The 19185-nt window shown below is 35.4% G+C and overlaps 1 protein-coding gene across 1 annotated transcript in view; it reads left to right on the top strand.

The window, feature by feature from the left end:
• The first annotated feature begins 32 nt into the window (after positions 1–32).
• The window catches only part of utp15 (UTP15 small subunit processome component), a 33415-nt gene continuing 14262 nt past the window's right edge, over positions 33–19185 (top strand). Inside the window, exons 1-8 of the mRNA XM_039758450.1 lie at positions 33–337; positions 2423–2543; positions 12169–12261; positions 12696–12880; positions 13769–13947; positions 15135–15260; positions 16892–17027; positions 17363–17447. Of these exons, the coding sequence (XP_039614384.1) occupies positions 2454–2543; positions 12169–12261; positions 12696–12880; positions 13769–13947; positions 15135–15260; positions 16892–17027; positions 17363–17447 (894 nt within the window). The 5' untranslated portion in view covers positions 33–337; positions 2423–2453. The remainder of the gene's footprint in view (positions 338–2422; positions 2544–12168; positions 12262–12695; positions 12881–13768; positions 13948–15134; positions 15261–16891; positions 17028–17362; positions 17448–19185) is intronic.

The following is a 19185-nucleotide window of genomic DNA, read 5'->3' as shown; positions in this document are numbered from 1 at the left end:
TCCATCCGGAGTTACAATAAAGAGTATTGACGCGTTCACACCGGAAGTGGTACCTGATCAAGATGGCTGCCTCCTGCAGACGGGATAGTTGCAACGTGATTCTGGCTTAATGGCAATTCCAGTCATTTTAATGTCAACGGACAATTTTGATGTTACGCTTGTGAATTGTGGAGTTACAACAAATCCCTGTATTTATTTGGATATTTTAAGACCGGACACCAATAACGTCTTTTGATAAGACGTAGTTACTTCTGCTTCCCGGCGTGATCGTCGGTGTTTTAGAAACTTTTTTATTTTTTTCGTATTTGTTTTTCCTTCCAAGAAGGCGTGATATCAGGTATGTTATTTAGTGTGCGTGTTGTTTTAATACGAATACATTTTGTAATATGGTGTCCGTCATGTAGCAGTGGGGAATTCTATAATGAGAAAATTAATATTCTTGTAAGGCTAAATAATTGTTTTGTTTTTAAATTACGATAAAGATATCATCTACGTATGTACTCAGGGTTAATACTGCACATATGTAGTAAAAGATTTAGGAAAGTATAAGTATTTGCTTTCAGTTATTGTTCTTTGTTGCAAAGTGGTCAAGTTTTGGAGATCTCGATTATACGGGTCCGGCAATGGTGATTGTTTTGCCGCAGTTGCTACCACCTTTGATAGACACCGCTTCAAAGTTGGGCATACTTTTGTGATTGCTGTGCTATATTGCATTTCCAATTGTTGTAGAGAAACCTGGAATTGCCGAAAACAAAACCGCAACAACATAAAAACACGTGTGGAATATCCATTATTTGCATCGATGTCAACTCAAAGCCATGATGTGATCCACTGCTTGTAACGTTTTAGAGGATCCCAGCTGCTGTAGTTCTGGCCCAACGTCTGATTACGTTCCTCAGTTCAGTATTTGGTAAATGAATTGTGCTTCTCTACCAGTTGTTCGTTCAGGAAGGGGAAGCACATTTTGAGCATTTATTTGACTTTTACTGCTAATTAAATAGCAGCATTTCTGACAGGACATTTACGATCGTTGATCTTATGACTGATGTGCTGCTTCTTACTTATTCAGACTGCAAACCCTTCACATTTAGCTTGTTTTGCATGTTCGTTTCATGGTTTTTGTTTGTCCACGTCAATGAGGTGGACTTTGTCAAAAAGTTCTTTCTGGAACAGGCAAAGCCTGGGTCCGTTCCAAAATGCAGGATTAGCGAAGTGTCCTTATCTTTGTAATTCTGATATAATCTGTTCTAGAAATGCAGATTTGATTTTCTGGAATGGATTGGGACTGATTTCTGAAACCACGATTTATTTTATTCGGAATGCACTCAAACCCTGCTTTCTGAAGCAGACCACAGGTGACGGGCTAGTGGTGGCTATGGCAGGGCACACTGACGCATATAACACTGGTTAAGAGTATGCCAGTTTCCTTAGGATGCATGTCTTTGTGGTGGGCAAGAAACTCACCAGCACCTATATATATATATATATATATATATATATATATATATATATATATATATATATATATATATATATATATATATATATATATATATATATATATGTATATATATATATATATATATATATATATATATATATATATATATATATATATATATATATATATATATATATATATATATATATATATATATATATATATATATATATATATATATATATATATGTGTATGAGGAGTTGCTCAGTCTCAACATTTTCTGATTCAAAATATCAAAATTAATTTAATATGCCATTAAACTCGCAGAATAAATCAGGTCAACTAATGTTTTTTCACCTTTAGACGCTTAAATACAATTAAATGACAACATTGGAGGAGTAACTATGCATTATTTTTTCTATCCCGTATATTTTATCTTTCCCCAATTATCAACGCCTTCTCAAGAATGTAATCTTTTCTCATAAGTTTACAATATTTCAGTTTATACCTGATCTTTTGTGATTCCAGTTTACAATCATAGCTGCTCTGAAACAGACTCCTGTGCCTTTGCAGTAGTCTTAGAGATCAGTTACTAGACAGTGGTTTTCTTACACTTTGCTTTTGTCATTGTTTAGTTTCTGCAACATTTTATTGTTGTTTTAACAACGTGACTTTTGTTGTTTTTATTAATAGTGTTTCATTTTCTGTTTATTCATGTAAACTGGAGGAGTGATTTAAGTTAAGAAAAATGTTAGTTGAAAATGTAATAATGCAGAGCCAGTGTTGGATTATTAAACAGGTTCAGAAAATTGATGGTTGAATAAGGTAGTGTTGATTTCTGATGTTTTTTTTAAATAGCCTTTTTACAATATCTTCATAATGTTTATTTGTCAGACAGTTTATATTTTTGCCTGTTTTCAAGAAGTATTATGCATGACAGAATGCTCAGTGGATTTTTATTCATTCTCACTTGTTTGCAGTTTATTTTTCAACCGTGAATTTCAAGAAGAAATGACTGCGTATAAACCTACTAAAATTCAAAGCTACCCAAAGCTTGGAGAAAAAGTTACACAAGACACCATCTACTGGAAAAATTATAAGGTAAATATCTCTACTTGTATGATTTTTTTGGATGCTGGCAAATTCAATGTATGTAATTCGTTTGTTTCATTGTACAAAGTTCTTGTTCACATCAGTACCAATGAAGTAATACTTTGTTAAAGCAGTAGTAGTAAAATTCCTTTCAAACAAATGACTTGTACAAAACAGATTATTTTTGTATCCTAAATGGTTGTTCCCTCTAAGGTGCTTGTTTCAAAATACTGTTGAGTGCATTTAACTGCTTCCAGATTTTTCTTACAATTTTCTGGTACAACCTGTTTCTTGCTATCTCACTTTAGATTTTTCTCTGCTTATAGACAAGCTTCCTTTTATTATTATTATTATTATTGTTGTTGCATAGTTAAAGAAGTATTGATTCATGTTGTTTTCAGATATCTGGAGGTATTCTGTTAGAAATAATTAACCAAGCAAATGATTTGGTGTGTGAAGGAAAAAAAAAATCTCCGAAATTTTAAATTCAGTGAGAACAGCCATCTCTCTTTCAAAGCACAAGGATAACAATTAGCAATGTTTAGGCTACTGTGTTTACAGGTCTCTGGGTTCTCCTTTTAGTCTTGCATAGTCCAGGATAAGGTGAGTAACCCATTTTATGTAGAAACCTGGTCCTCCTTCCCCAATTTGCATGCACGCATCCACTTACAGTATCTCACAAAAATGAGTACACCCCTCACATTTTTGTAAATATTTTATTATATCTTTTCATGGGCCAACACTGAAGATATGACACTTTGAAACAATGTAAAGTAGTCGGTGTACAGCTTGTATAACGGTGTAAATTTGCTGTCCCCTCAAAATAATTCAACACACAGCCATTAATGTCTAAACCACTAACAACAAAAGTGAGTACACCCCTAAGTGAAAAATGTCCAAATTGTGCCCAAAGTTTCAGTATTTTGTGTGGCCACCATAATTTTCCAGCACTGCCTTAACTCTCTTGGGCATGGAGTTCACTAGAGCTTCACAGGTTGCCACTGGAATCTTCTTCCACTCCTCCATGACGACGTCACAGAACTGGTGGATGTTAGACACCTTGTGCTCCTCCATCTTCCGTTTGAGGATGCCCCACAGATGCTCAATAGGGTTTAAGTCTGGAGACATGCTTGGCCAGTCCAGCACCTTTACCCTCAGTTTCTTTAGCAAGGCAGTGGTCATCTTGGAATTCGTGTTTGGGGTCGTTATCATGTTGGAATACTGCCTTGTGGCCCAAATTCCGAAAGGAGGGGATCAAGCCTTGCTTCAGTATGTCACAGTACATGTTAGCATTAATGGCTCCCTCAATGAACTGTAGCTCTCCAGTGACAGCAGCACTCATGCAGCCCCAAACCATGACACTCCCACCACCGTGCTTGACTGTAGGCAAGACACACTTATCTTTGTACTCCTCACCTGGTTGCCGCCACACCATCTTGGTCTCATCAGACCACAGGACATGGTTCCGGTAATCCAGTGCTTCTCAATTATTTTCTGTCATGCCCCCCACTAGGAAGAAGAAAACATCTCGCGCCCCCCACGCGACTATAAATAGTATAATTTGTCTATAAAATTGTTATAAGCTCACCTCTGCATAACACTGTATCCTTATTAATGTATACAGTAAGAGAATAAAAAATGAAAGAAATATGGACCAATTTACAACAAAGAATAGCTTTATTAAATGTAACAGAAAAGATTTAAAGTGCATTCTAAATTCAAAAAAAATTTAAAAGAAAAATAAAAAAGCATGTTCCCCGAGGTCAAACGTGCCCCCCTTTACAGGGGGGGCGCGCCCCACTATTTGAGAAGCACTGCGGTAATCCATGTCCTTAGTCTGCTTGTCTTCAGCAAACTGTTTGCTGACTTTCTTGTGCATCATCTTTAGAAGAGGTTTCCTTCTGGGACGACAGCCATGCACACCAGTTTGATGCAGTGTGCGGCATATGGTCTGAGCACTGACAGGCTGACCCCACACCCCTTCAACCTCTGCATTAATGCTGGCACCACTCATACGTCTATTTTCAAAAGATAATCTCCGGATATGACGCTGAGCACGTGCACTCAACATCTTTGGTCTACCGTGGCGAGGCCTGTTCTGAGTGGAACCTGTCCTGTTGAACCGCTGTATGGTCTTGGCTAACGTGCAGCAGCTCAGTTTCAGGGTGTTGGCAATCTTCTTATAGCCTTGGCCATCTTTATGTAGAGCAACAGTTCTTTTTTTTTTTCAGATCCTCGGAGAGTTCTTTGCCATGAGGTGCCATGTTGAGCTTCCAGTGACCAGTATGAGAGAGTGTGAGAGCGATAACACCAAATTTAGCACACCTGCTTACCATTCACATCTGAGACCTTGTAACACTAACGAGTCACATGACACTTGGGAGGGAAAATGGCTAATTTGGCACAATTTGGACATTTTTCACTTAGGGGTGTACTCACTTTTGTTGCCAGCAGCTTAGACATTAATGGCTGTGTGCCGAGTTATTTTGAGGGGACAGCAAATTTACACTGTTATACAAGCTGTACACTGACTACCGGTACTTTACATTGTATCAAAGTGTCATATCTTCAGTGTTGTCCAATGAACAAATATAATAAAATATACTGCTCAAAAGAATTAAAGGAACACTTTTTAATCAGAGTATAGCATAAAGTCAATGAAACTTATGGGATATTAATCTGGTCAGTTAAGTAGCAGAGGGGCTTGTTAATCAGTTTCAGCTGCTGTGGTCTTAATGAAATTAACAACAGATGCACTAGAGGGGCAACAATGAGATGACCCCCCAAAATAGGAATGGTTTAACAGGTGGAGGCCACTGACATTTTTCCCTCCTCATCTTTTCTGACTGTTTCTTCACTAGTTTTGCATTTGGCTACAGTCAGTGTCACTACTGGTAGCATGAGGCGATACCTGGACCCTACAGAGGTTGCACAGGTAGTCCAACTTCTCCTGGATGGCACATCAATACGTGTCATTGCCAGAAGGTTTGCTGTGTCTCCCTGCACAGTCTCAAGGGCATGGAGGAGATTCTAGGAGACAAGCAGTTACTCTAGGAGAGCTGGAGAGGGCCATAGAAGGTCCATAACCCATCAGCAGGACCAGTATCTGCTCCTTTGGGCAAGGAGGAACAGGATGAGCACTGCCAGAGCCCTACAAAATGACCTCCAGCAGGCCACTGGTGTGAATGTCTCTGACCAAACAACCAGAAAGACTTCATGAGGGTGACCCAAGGGCCCCATGTCCTCTAATGGGCCCTGAGCTCACTGCCCAGCAGCATGCAGCTCGATTGGCATTCGCCATAGAATACCAGAATTGGCAGATGCACCACTGGTGCCCTGTGCTTTACAGATGAGAGCAGGTTCACCCTGAGCACGTGACAGAAGTGAAAGGGTCTGGAGAAGCCATGGAGAACATTATGCTGCCTGTAACATCATTCAGCATGAGCAGTTTGGTGGTGGGTTAATGATTGTCTGGGGAGGCATATCCATGGAGGGTCACACAGACCGCTACAGGCTTGACAAAGGCACCTTGGCTGCCATTAGGTATCAGGATGAAATCCTTGGACCCATTGTCAGACCCTATGCTGGTACAGTGGCTCCTGGTGCACGACAATTCCTGGCCTCATGTGGTGAGAGTATGCAGGCAGTTCCTGGAGGATGAAGGAATTGATACCATTGACTGGCTACCACACTTTCCTGACCTAAATCCAATAGAACACCTCTGGGACATTATGTGTTGGTCCATCCAATGCCACCAGGTTGCACCTCAGACTGTCCAGGAGCTCAGTGATGCCCTGGTCCAGATCTGGGAGGAGATCCCCCACAACACCATCTGTCATCTCATTAGAAGCATGCACCGATGTTGTCAGGCATGTATACAAGAACACAGGGGCCATACAAAGTGCTGCGTACAATTTTGAGTTGCTGCAATTAAATTTTGGCAAAATGGACTAGCCTGCCACATATTTTTTTCACTCTGATTTTTGGGGCGTCTTTGAATTCAGGGCTCTGTAGGTTGATCATTTTCATTTCCATCAAACCATGTGGCATCCTTTCGTTCCTAACACATTACTCAGTCTATATCAGTATAGATATCCAGGAGGATTTCTTTTTCCCATTGAAATCTGATGTGTTTTCAAAGTGTTCCTTTAATTTTTTTGAGCAGTTTATTTACAAAATATGAGGGGTGTACTCACTTTTGTGAGATACTGTAAGTATTTCATCTTTGGCAAAACACGCTGAAGTCATAAACATGATTATCAGCTGCCGTGAATAAAAAAAAAAAAATGCAAGGATCCTGTGTTGGGAACAGTATGGCAACGATTACTGTTAACAGTAACTTCTTACATTACTTTTTTGTTTTGAAACTCTGCTATAGATGTGTGGAAACAGTATGACCTGGTGGCATTGTGGCCAGTGTTCATACCACAAATCTTTGGGTGCTCAGGTAAATGATATAAAAAGAGGATGAATGGGATTTATTTTAAAGAACATGAAGGACTAATCATATTTATGAAACACAAGATAATGATCGAGGTCTGTTTTTCTGGCCAGATTCATGAACGTTTATATATGGGTATAGGATATAATAGTAAATGTTGGCCAGTGAACATTTGTAGCTTTTTATGCAAAACAGGAAGTAAATCAAAAGTAACTAGGTACAGGTATTTTGTAATGCATTACATTTTATAATAAATACCTATATAACTATATTGAAAAATAGATCTCAATCATTTTCTTGTGTTTCATAAATATGATTAGTCCTTCATATTCTTTAAAGTAAATTCCATTCATCCTCTTTTTATATCATTGATCTGAGCCACCAAAGATTTGTGGTACAGTATGCCACCCGTTCATACTGTTTCCACACATCTATAGCAGATTGCTAGATTAAAAGTAAATTGAAACTTTTATTAATATGTTTCTGTTACTGAATTGCGTGCAGCATGCTCTTTTCTGTTTGGCTGTGCAATTGTGCCCTACAAAGTAGTTGAGTACCAGTATGTTTGCTTCTTGTCTTATACCTAGTGCAGTTGGGATAATAAAGCGAGTATTTTTACTACAATTAAATAAGTATTGCGTTAGTTTAGGCATTTAAACTATTTGTTACTTTTAACATGTTACCCCCAACTCTACTCCCAAGATTGTGCTGCTGAGCGTGACACTGTACATTCAGCCTATCAACATAAATTTAGTGATTTCTGAAACACTGAGACAGCTTATTTCAACCAGGAGAAGAAATAATGTCATCACCCAAGCATTTGGCTTTGGAATTTTATCTTGTGGTTGCTTCTGTCTGTGGGTACTGAAAGTGTATGTGAAGCAAAGCAGGTAAAAAGAGTACAAATGATATTTGCAGGCTACGAAATCCTTAACTCTAACCTAATTAAACATGACCAAATATCGGGATTATTCGCAGAGAAATCTGTGTGTTAACTAGCTTTCTCATTGATCAATTACCTGGTTTATCTAGCCAGAATAAGGGTTTACATGGCATTTTAAAAAACAGGTTTTTGTATAAAACTGGGTTATTAAAGCTCATTTTTTGCATAACAGTAGGTCAATGTATATTTCTTCATTTTGTTTTATGTAGTATAACTAGGGAGCTTCGACCCTTGCTCGCTTCGCTTGCCAAGCCCCCCTACATGTGCTACGTGCCAGCAACTTCGCTTGTCTGCCGCTTGCATATGTGGATTTCACTTTCAACAAACAAAACTTTTAATTCTCCCAGTTAGGCCTCTTCATTGGGAAGAAACACTACTTTTCCCTGATGGCAACACGAATTAGACGATCTAAAGGTCCCCGATTTAAAGTTTAAAGCCAAACAACATCAACATACTTCTGTTATATCACATATGTCCATATATTCAATCTCTTTCCGCTTTTACCTTTTCGTCAATATCGCTTTGAATTTTGATTCCGTGTTTGGAATTGCATCTTGACAACACAACGTATAACTGCCCATGAGTGAACATCATTTCTTTCTCTCTACACGAACTGTGTCTGACGATAGCATTCACACAAATGATAACTGATTGAACCGTGTGCGTGGTTGTAAAAATTTTTAGATGTGTGCAGTACTTTTCCAAATCTCATTGCCTAAAGTCTTGTTTCGTGGGGCTTAAATTTTTCTCTTGTTGGATTTCACTTTCACCAAACAACAAATCTTTTAATTCTTGCGGATACGCCTCTTCATTGGGAAGAAACACTACTTTTCCCTGATGGCAACATGAATCAGGTGATCTACAAGGCTCCAACTTAGTTTAAATCCGAACAATATATTTGATATCTTTTCGGTGTTACGTTATTTCACAGAGTAATAATTTGTTTGCACTAATGCAACCTTTACTGTCATTTTTTTGAGACTTTCGAATTTCTGTACTTCCATTATCTCTAACCTGCTCTGCATGTGTATTGCGCCAATGTTTTTAAACCTCTTTACAGCGTTCTACTTTGTCTTCCACTCTTTGGCTTTAATTTCCAGCCCTGAATGTGGTTAAATCTCTTGGCACAAAGTCTCGTCTCGTGGGGCTTGAAAATGTCTCTCTGAGAAAGACACGTCTCATCTCTCTTCCCAAGATTTTAACGCTTAGACTTAGACTGTTCATTTAGACTTAACATTTTTTATCATGCCTAACTTCATATTTTTTATGTGTTTAATGTTAGGTTTCCTGCTAAAAGTATGAGATGCAAAACTTAACAAACTAAAAATACATGTGCAGTAAAGTTTCAGTGTATAATCCTCACAGCTGTAAAAATATCTGGGTTTGAATGCAGTTTTGTTGTTTTGGATTTGACAAGGGTAGAAAAAGTAATGTTTAAAATTCTTTGAATGAGGCGACATTTTCACAAATGAAAGTAAGACAACAAATTACTATTTTTATATGCTTATTTAATTTGTGGTATAAGGTAAACATGTGAAAGGTAAAATATGTGCAGATGGGTTTATAAAAACATTTGACCACTGAATTATAGCTCTGTTAGTTCAGTTATGGTTTCTATCTCACATTGTAACCCTGAACAAGGTTTTTGTTTTTCTGCTTGTCTTTACTTTAATTGTGGAAAAAAAAGGTTGTACTGTGGAGCTGTATTTCAAAGTGCCTTATTAATGTTGAGTATGAAAAAATCCTAAATAAAATAAAATTTTGTTTATTTCTCTATTTTACCTCACAAATAAAATAAACTTGGGGTAAATTTCACATTCTTTAGATCTTATATTTGGAAAGCAAGCTCAAAATTGTTTTGAAAATTTTTAAAAAATTGTGATTAAATTATCAGCTCTATTATGCAGCATATCAAAGATGTATTAAAAAATCTTTTGAATAAAGGTAATCTTTGTAAAGTGAGTAGTACTTTTAATCATTTTACCCTTTGGAAGATGATTTTTTAAAAAATTTTTTTAATAAACTTCCGGTTAGCAGAAATAGCCCAAAAGTTGATAGAAATCTACGTTTTGTACCTAATGCTTGTATGCAAAATTTGATTGACCTAAGTGAAAGTTTACTCTCACACACACAGACATACAGATGTAATTCCAAAATTGTTATTTTTGGACGTAGGGTCAAAAACGTTGATATTCATCAAAATCTCGAAATGGAATTTTTGGAGGATTCCAATACTTTCCCTATACTTCATATATGAGAAAGTCAAAAGACTTGATCGGTAAAAAGGCCAATCACCAAAACTGATGTTTTCAGTCCTTGCTTTTCTAAGCTTTATGGTAATTTAGTTGTAGTGTCCTTAACACAAGATAATATGGCTGTGAGTGGAGGTTTATTTTATCAGTGACGGAGAGGTGAATGGCATATTGGCCACTGTGTTAAGGAAAGTGGAGTAATAAACTGAAAAAAGTAATCGGAGAAGTTGTCCTGTGCCACTAGACAAATGGCAAGAAAAGTTACTTTAAAGAATTCAGACCTTTACTTTGTCCTTTAAATTAAAATGGACACAACTTGAGTTTGGACAACGAGTTTGTTTAAAATGCAGAAGCTTACACTTTTAATTGGGAAAAGAAAAGGTAAAGATTAATGTGAAATTGCTGCTTAGAAAACAATAGGCTTTTTTTAAGATTTGTACTGTATTTATTGTTTGTTGCTGTATGTCATACAGCACAAGTTTTCCTACGAAACAAGTACTAAATAATTAAAATGGTAAACTACATAATTAAAAAGAAAAAAAAAGACACTTACTGTAGACTGTTCTTTGCCATGTAATTATGAGAAGCCTTTTATTTTCTTTTATGCCATATGTATTATGGGTAAATATTTATTAAGAATTTTAAGGAAATTTATTTTAGTATTTTATGATCACTGAACAATAAGCCCACACAATTTAATTGTGTTAATAAAAATGAACATTTATCACCTGTGGTCTATAGTTTAATTATAAAAATACACTTTAATATAAGATATAAGGCTTCTGATTATACAGAAGCTTAGTGTAGGTAGTGTGTGTTTTTTTTTTTAAATATAAAGGGGAAAAAAATCTGATTCGACCAGTCAAGTAGAATGAAAATCAGAGATCGGTATAAAAAAAGGTATCAATTATTAGATGTTAAACATTTTTAGTAAGAGCACTTAGTTCTAAACACATCATAAGGTATAAGTGAGCTATTTTGCTTTACCTTCAGTGTAACTATTGTAAATCATTGTTATTTTTCAACTTTGAGGAACAAAGTGCTACATAAGCAACTGCATTATGGTAGAAGTTTAATATTTTTAAGACTAATCATCAATATTTACTGCTCCTGTATTTATTTCTGTAGACCTTGCAGTTAGTCACACAGTAGTAAACATCAACGATGCAGAAATGAGAACACAAATTTCAACTTAACAAAATTAAAAGATGCAGAATTTAAAATATTGGTTTAGGGTGAATGGTGGCAGAATGTTTCATGCTCAGTGTATCACTAAATTGGGAATATTTAACAAGGATTTGTGTATTTGAATTTTAAAGGAAAGTTTGAGAACTTCACACATTTTCAGATGAAGGCCCAGGTTGCAGTGCTTGCTGTAAACTGTTCTATCATCTCCAGACAGAGGAGCAGCTTCAGCGACAGACTGCTGTCACTATCCTGCTCCACTGACAGACTGAGGAGATCATTCCTCCACCACGCTATGTGACTCTTCAATTCGACCCTGTGGGAGAAACGTTAATATTATAGTTATTGTCTGTTTTACCTTCATTTTTACCACTCTTTAATATTGTTTTTTTATCAGTATGCTGCTGCTGGAGTATGTGAATTCCCCCTTGGGATTAATAAAGTATCTATCTAATCTAATCTAATCTTTGCTTGGTTTCCCCTTGAATTAGTGGGGAAAAATGTTTTAATATTGTTTCATATTGATTTATGCTATCTCCTTGAGCAATCAAACATTTTAATAAAGGAAAAGCTATCTTGACAGAATGGTAGCTATTTAAAGTGAATTATTTATTTTTGCAAAAGTTTTTCTAATTTAATTCTGGATACTTGTTAAAACTTCAAAATGCCTTACACACAATCAATCAACACAACCTCAAGAAAAGTATCTTATAAGCTCTGTTTAACCAGAATTGTATAAAAACCTTTCTCTGCTACATTTTTGATCTCCATCAACTAGAAGGATACAGTAATTTTTTTTTTCTTATATTACAGACACCCATTCAGATTAAGGAGTTTGCTGCTGTTACAAAAATAGACTTCTCTCCTGTTCCTCCCTATAACTATGCAGTAACTGCTTCATCAAGGGTGAGTGAATTTGGCCATGTTCCTTCTGTTGCAGTCATCTGATGTGTTAATATTCTTTTGACAACCCTTTTTTTCTACAAATGTACAATTTTTAAGAAGTGGGCCTTTTATATTTCTTCTTTCTCTTAACTTTCCTTTTTGACTTTGTAGCATACATTCAGATGAAGTTTACTCCTGTAGAACAGAGCCTGTGCCTGTTATGGACTCAGAACAGATGATGCATCTTTCTATATGAATGTTGAATGTCCATCCTTGCATTGATTTTTCTAACACACTTGTGTTTTACCTGAGCCTTTATTTCTGTAACATCTGAGCTTAAAAATGATTTCTGAATAAATTTAGCTTGCTTTCCGATTCTGCATACTATACTTTTTGAGGAAAAATGCTGATTATCTGCTAAGTGATGTAGTTTCCTTCTCTGTTACATTATGTAGATCCACATCTATGGGCAGTATTCCCAGGAACCGATTAAAACCTTCTCCAGATTCAAAGAAACTGCCTACTCTGGCTCCTACAGGGACGATGGCAAACTACTTGTAGCAGGGAGTGAGGATGGCTTGGTGCGAGTGTTTGATCTTGCTGGAAGGGAAGCACTCAGGAAATTTTCAGGACATACAAAGTATGTTGAGAATTTGTTACATTTTTAAGGTTTTTTTTCTTTCAACAAACTGCTTTGATTTTTATCTTGTTTGTAGCCTTGTTATAAACTTCACAAAATCCATATTCTCGTTACACCTCAATTAAAATACTTTTATTGAGGAGAAACTATGTTAAATTATAAACTAAACATTGGACACTGGCATGCACCATGTGCTTATGCTCTTGTCATCTCAAGAATTCTTAACAATGCAGAGAGACAAGTGAAGCTAACCTCTGTGCAGCAATTCATGTGCCTGTTATGGACTCAGAACAGATGATGCATCTTTCTATATGAATGTCCATCCTTGCATTGATTTGTCTAACACACTTGTGGTTTACCTTTTCAAGTAATATATGTATTGTATAGTTGAACTGTTCATGTTTTTATTCAATCCCCTTCAACGCTGCTTAAAATTTCCTGGAAGCTTTGTTCTTTATCTCTTTCCCACAATATCCCACTGCCTTTCCCAGCAATGTGTTTCTTTGACTTGAATTGGCTGTCAGCTCAGTTTTAAAATAAAATGTTGTAGTCTGATTGTACAAGTCACCTTGATTTAAAATGACTAGTAAGTAAATGTCATGGTGTCCTTTGAAAGCCCCAGCCCTGCTGCCTCATTTTAATCCATATTTTATAAAAAAATGCGAAAACCTTTTTGAATATTTATTGACATTTTTTTTCTCCCCCTACATTTCAGCATAGTTTTGGTATTCATTCCTAGAATTTCTATATTTACTGATGTGTTTAATAAAGTTTGTTTCCATAATTCCTATTCTATATCCACAGTGCCATATAAAATAATAATAATTATTATTTTAGAGAACTTTTTGTTTTTTGTGCATAACACCTTGATTTATTTCTTTTCTTCAGAGCTGTTCATGTAGCAAATTTTACATCAGGCAAATATCACATATTTTCTGGTGGGGATGACTACTCTGCAAAGTACTGGGATATGTCAACAGCATCTGAATTAATTTCCTATGATGAGCATACAGATTATGTCAGGTGTGGTGCTGCTAGCAAGCTAAATCCTGATATGTTTGTGACGGGTGAGTTGTTTTAAAAAAAAAAAAAAAATGTTTGTTCTCACAGTTGCCTGTTCCAGATACTTCTGTACCATAAACTTGCTGACTCATGCAAAATTGGCAGTTTTTGTTTTTTATGACACATATCTTATTAATCAGTCTATATGTGGGAAAGAAACCAGTTTTATGAACCTGGTGTAGAATAAAAGTAGGAGGAAGAATGTGGGAATATTCTAAAGACATTAACACACACATTTATTTTTACACCAGACAGACCAACAGCATACTTCACTACAGTCTAAAATATCACCATACTTTGGTTTCACACTTTTAAATGTTAAACGTGATCATTCTTTTACTTGTTTATTAGTTTTTAGTGTGACATGTAATTAATATACAAAATAATAAAATACAGGCTTCACACCTTTGATGTAAGACATTCAGTGCGGTTGTTCTGTTGTGGATTTGTTTTAACAACACATCAGACTTTCTTAACACTCTCTAAAGCTTCCAGGTCCTTCTGGGGAATTCCCAGATAATCCTAGACAAAGCGAGAGAGAATCTGGCCATCACTGCTGGTTCTCCTATCTGTGCACTACAGTTTCCATGAAGTTGATTCAGTGCATGTTCTTACTACATCTTGTCTGTCTTTTCTCAATGTGTAAGAACAACAGCTCTACACCAAAGTTTATTCAGCTCCATGTTATGTTATGGAGAATAAGCCCTGAATCCTTGGTTCTCTGGTAAAATATCCACCACTTTTGTACCCATAACTTCATTCCTTCAGTTGCTACCCACATCTAGGGTAAGAGTACAAAATGTAAATGTAGGATTCCTTGGTTACTGTTCTTCCTCTGACTACATCCATCCATAAATGTACAGGGGGGTATATGACTTTTCATGTGTACTACTTACTGTAACCTCGCATGAAATAAAATTGTGATGGCAGTATAACACTATATTTAGGTCACCTATATCCTCTGTTTTAAAAATTATTTCTTTCATAGACAATGAACTTTTAATACATTATTTATGGAATAGATATAGTTATCTATAGTAATAATTGTCATTCTAGTATGCAATGTAATGTTTAGCATTCATTTAGTTAATTGGAAATCTTTGTCAAAGTGAGTACCATACAATATATGTGATAGGTTTTTATTTTGTTTTTGGTTTTTTTCACTGTGTATAATATTTTGTTTTCACTTTAGGTTCATATGATCACACAGTAAGGGTTTTTGATGCTCGCACAGATAAAAGTGTATTAAATATGGATCATGGCCAGCCTGTAGAGAGTGTGCTCCTTTTCCCATCAGGTGGACTCTTGGTGTCTGCAGGTAACATTCACATTTTGTCATATCATTTGTAAAGGAGTAATAATTTGTGAGCAACTTTGTTGTCAATATGACTAGACAAAATAAATTTTGTTTATATTGATGGTGATACGATTGAGCTTTGTATTGCTGCAGTGTTTATTACTGTTATTTCATGGTTCAGTTACTCTGTCATGTTCACATTCTTACCAAAGAAATGCATGCGTTATGAATCTGGTCTTACCCTAATGAACCTGACCCACTGTCTGACATTAAATCAAAGAGAACCTGTGACCTATTATACTGTCTTTTATGTCACACTTTGGAAATTTACTGGAGTTTATGCCACCTTCTTTCCCACAACATATAGCCACGATTATCATCACAAGCTGTGGAGGATTTTTACTATGCTAAACACCATTTCATTTTGTGCTTGCCATTTTACACAAACAAATCATTGTTTTCAGAGTCATTTTCTCTGCCTGTCACATGCATATCTGAATACTGCCTATGGGTTCAACTTCATATACACTTGGTCTGTCAGGTGTATGTGTTTATAATGTAGAAGATACTGTGCACTATGTAGTGTGTGTGTATATAATATATATGTATGTATATATGTATGTACAGTACATATATATATATCTATATATCGATATCGATATAGATATAGAGATATATAGAGATAGATAGAGATATATATATATATATATATATCTATCTATATCTATCTATATCTATCTATGTATATATATATATCTCTATCTATATATATATATATATCAACAACATAGTTGTTGATAGGTTGAGTTCCAGGACTGAACTGATGAGGTTTTGGGATATGGTGTCTTTATATGCCGAGAACAGGAAGTGACGTCATTCTGGGCGCCGGAATTGATGTTAAGTTAGGTAGGTTTTCCCATATTTGGTCTGCGGAGAAGTAGGTTTAGAGCACCCTGCCACCCCTTGATCTTGCCAGGTAATTTACTTCACTTGGTCCACTCTGCTCCCTTACTAGACGCATGTGTGTGACAATATATATGTACTTAAATATACAGTATATATGTGTATGTACAGTATGTACATGTACACTCTAAATATTTGTCAATTACAAAAGTTTGGGCACCCATCACTGCACAGCAAAGTTTTTGCTTCTTGAACACTGTTGGCTGTTTCTTATCCATCATGTACCGTATCCAAACATTTTCACTCCTGTAAGTGACTTATCAACAACAGTTTGTGAGGACCGTTGGACACTGCAACGTGATGCACCAGACATTGTATACAAAAGAAAATCGGGAGCAAAACACTTAATTCTGTTGAATTTAATAGCTTATGTGAAACATAAACGTGACTAAATACGTTATTGTCAGTAAACATATAAATGTCTGTTTCTCAGAGTTCCGACATGATGTAGTAAAACCAAAACTACATTTGTGCATACCCCGTAGGTACCTGTCACAACCAGCAAAAACTTTTCAGCCTTTTCAAAAAAATTGTTGTGCAGTGAATCAGATTACATGTTTCTGTTAATTTGTAGGTGAACACTGTAGATGAAGTACCTGTTTCTACATATTTAATAATTACTGTTCAATTTTAGAGTTTGTAAGGTCATACTGAAAACATTTTCTTTGTATTGTTTTTTTTAAATAAAGGTGGAAGATATGTGAAAGTCTGGGATTTGTTGAAAGGCGGTCAGCAGCTCGTATCACTGAAAAATCATCACAAGACAGTGACATGTCTTTGTCTCAGCAGCTCTGGTCACAGGTTGCTCTCAGGATCACTTGACAGGTATGCATTACAGATATAAAATGAGGATGAGATTCAGTCTATACCGTATTACCTCAGTTGGTCTTAACATGCTAATTAGGATGTAAATATTATAGTTGTCATTTTACAATTTATAAATTAAGTTAATAAGATGACCTAATATGAATGAATGTGCCTTTCAAGATCCTAAAATTGATTTAATTGGTCCAGTAAAATGCAATCACAGGATTATTGTGCAAAGATTTTTTTTTTTTTCCGATCTTCAAGAAGCAAACTTAGGTTTCACAATTTGATACAGTTACAGTGAATAGCCTTCAATTTGTTTTGTAAATTGTTTTATTTTTTTTTTTTGACAGGCATATAAAAGTATATAGCACAACATCATACAAAGTAGTGCATAGTTTTGATTATGCCACATCTGTCTTGAGTCTTGCTTTAGCAGTAAGTATGCTTTAAATTATAAGAATTGTAGAAATTAAAATGCTGTTTTAATACATTTACTAATGAATTGCATGAGTCAGAATGACAGTAAAGAAGAATTTCCTGTTCATTGACATAGAGTTTGAAAGCAACAGTAAATATGAAGTTTCATGCATCTTATGCTAACTGAATTATCCTTACAAGTTTTCATAATATGCCATGAAGTATCAAAATTTTTATGAGTATACTAATGTATTTTATGATTATAATTTAACAAATGTTAAACTCCTTGTTTCCTTTGGTGAAATGGTGCTTCACATTACTACATGATATGACATATTTTAAAGAGTTCTCCCCAAGCCTTCATAGCAAATATAATAAACTTTTCTTGATGAAAATATTGAATATTTCTTAATGAGTGCCAAAAAGTACACTAAAAAAATCTTAACAATCCTTTGATTGAAAATATACATAGGATAGTGACTTTGAAATTGTTTCCCACTGTGGACCATTTCATCAAACTTAAAGATATGGCAAACCACCTACAGTTACTTTTTATTCTAAATATACTTTTTATTGTAAATTTCAAGTTACAGTTAACTTTACTAAATGTATTTAGCCAGTAGTAATAACCCCTCAGTGATAAGTGTGATAGTGTAAATGCAGGCAGGCCAATCGCACTTTTGCAGCTGAACTTTTGAGAGCAACTAGAACTGGAGTGATTATGTTTGTTAGGGGAAAATCGCATCAGTTACTAAAGTGCACAGATCACACATAATTTTGGTTTTAGAAGTATTTTTCATGGCTGTAACAGCAGGTACGTTCAAATAGGAGTTCAGAATCTAGGGAAAACCTTGATTGTTTTTAATAAAATCAATATGCCTGAATGAACAAAAGGCTAGAGACTTCAGCTTTTGTGTTCTGCTCTTGTCTTCTGTCTCAGTAGTATATTATGGTGAACAGAATGAATGCCGTATACAAAAATAAAACAAAAAGAAAATGTAGTTCCTTTCAGGACATAACATATAAGGTAGCTTGATGATATAGCACTAATATTTTGTAAAATAGGTGGTGGTTTTGTGTAAGTGCATAGTTTTTACATGGAAATTTTAAAATCATTTAATCACATTACAGACTTATCTTATGTGAGCAACCTTACCATCACTTTGCTCAGTTTACAAATGACACTTTTAGAAAAATTGACCATCTTTTGTTTTTATTCATTCCAAGCAAGATAAATAATTGAGTGAATTTTAATGGGTGCAAATGATTGTTTAATCAGATTTAGTTCCATGTTAGTATGTAAAAAATCAAACACTTTGTAAATTTTGTCTAGGTAAAAGACATCAAACTTGGCTTTAGAAGGAAAACTTCTAACGTTTATTAGGGCTGAGACTGTGGTAAATGTCATTGTTCATTGGCATGCCCCATCAAGGTATAGCAGAATCATTGATAGACTCCAAATATTTGAAGAAGTTTCCTCAAAGCACAAAATTGCAACCATCACTTTTTTCTGTTAAGGCACAGGTGATAGTATCGTACATCATTAACATGGCAGTGTGAACTTATATTACCTTGGTTAGCCTTGAAGGTTTTTGCGAAAAATAGTTTTCATTATTATTTTGAAATAAAGAGAATCTACAAACTGAGTGAACTCATGAATTCATGTATGCTGCAAGTCTAACCCAGAAGTGTTCTCCCAAACAAATTGTAAATCAAGACCATATGATGCTTCTAAATGTGTTATTGAACAAGGTTA

Source organism: Polypterus senegalus, chromosome 7 (assembly GCF_016835505.1).
Source record: "Polypterus senegalus isolate Bchr_013 chromosome 7, ASM1683550v1, whole genome shotgun sequence".
In the NCBI taxonomy this organism is placed as follows: Eukaryota; Metazoa; Chordata; class Cladistia; order Polypteriformes; family Polypteridae; genus Polypterus; species Polypterus senegalus.
This window is presented reverse-complemented; position numbering and strand designations above follow the sequence as displayed.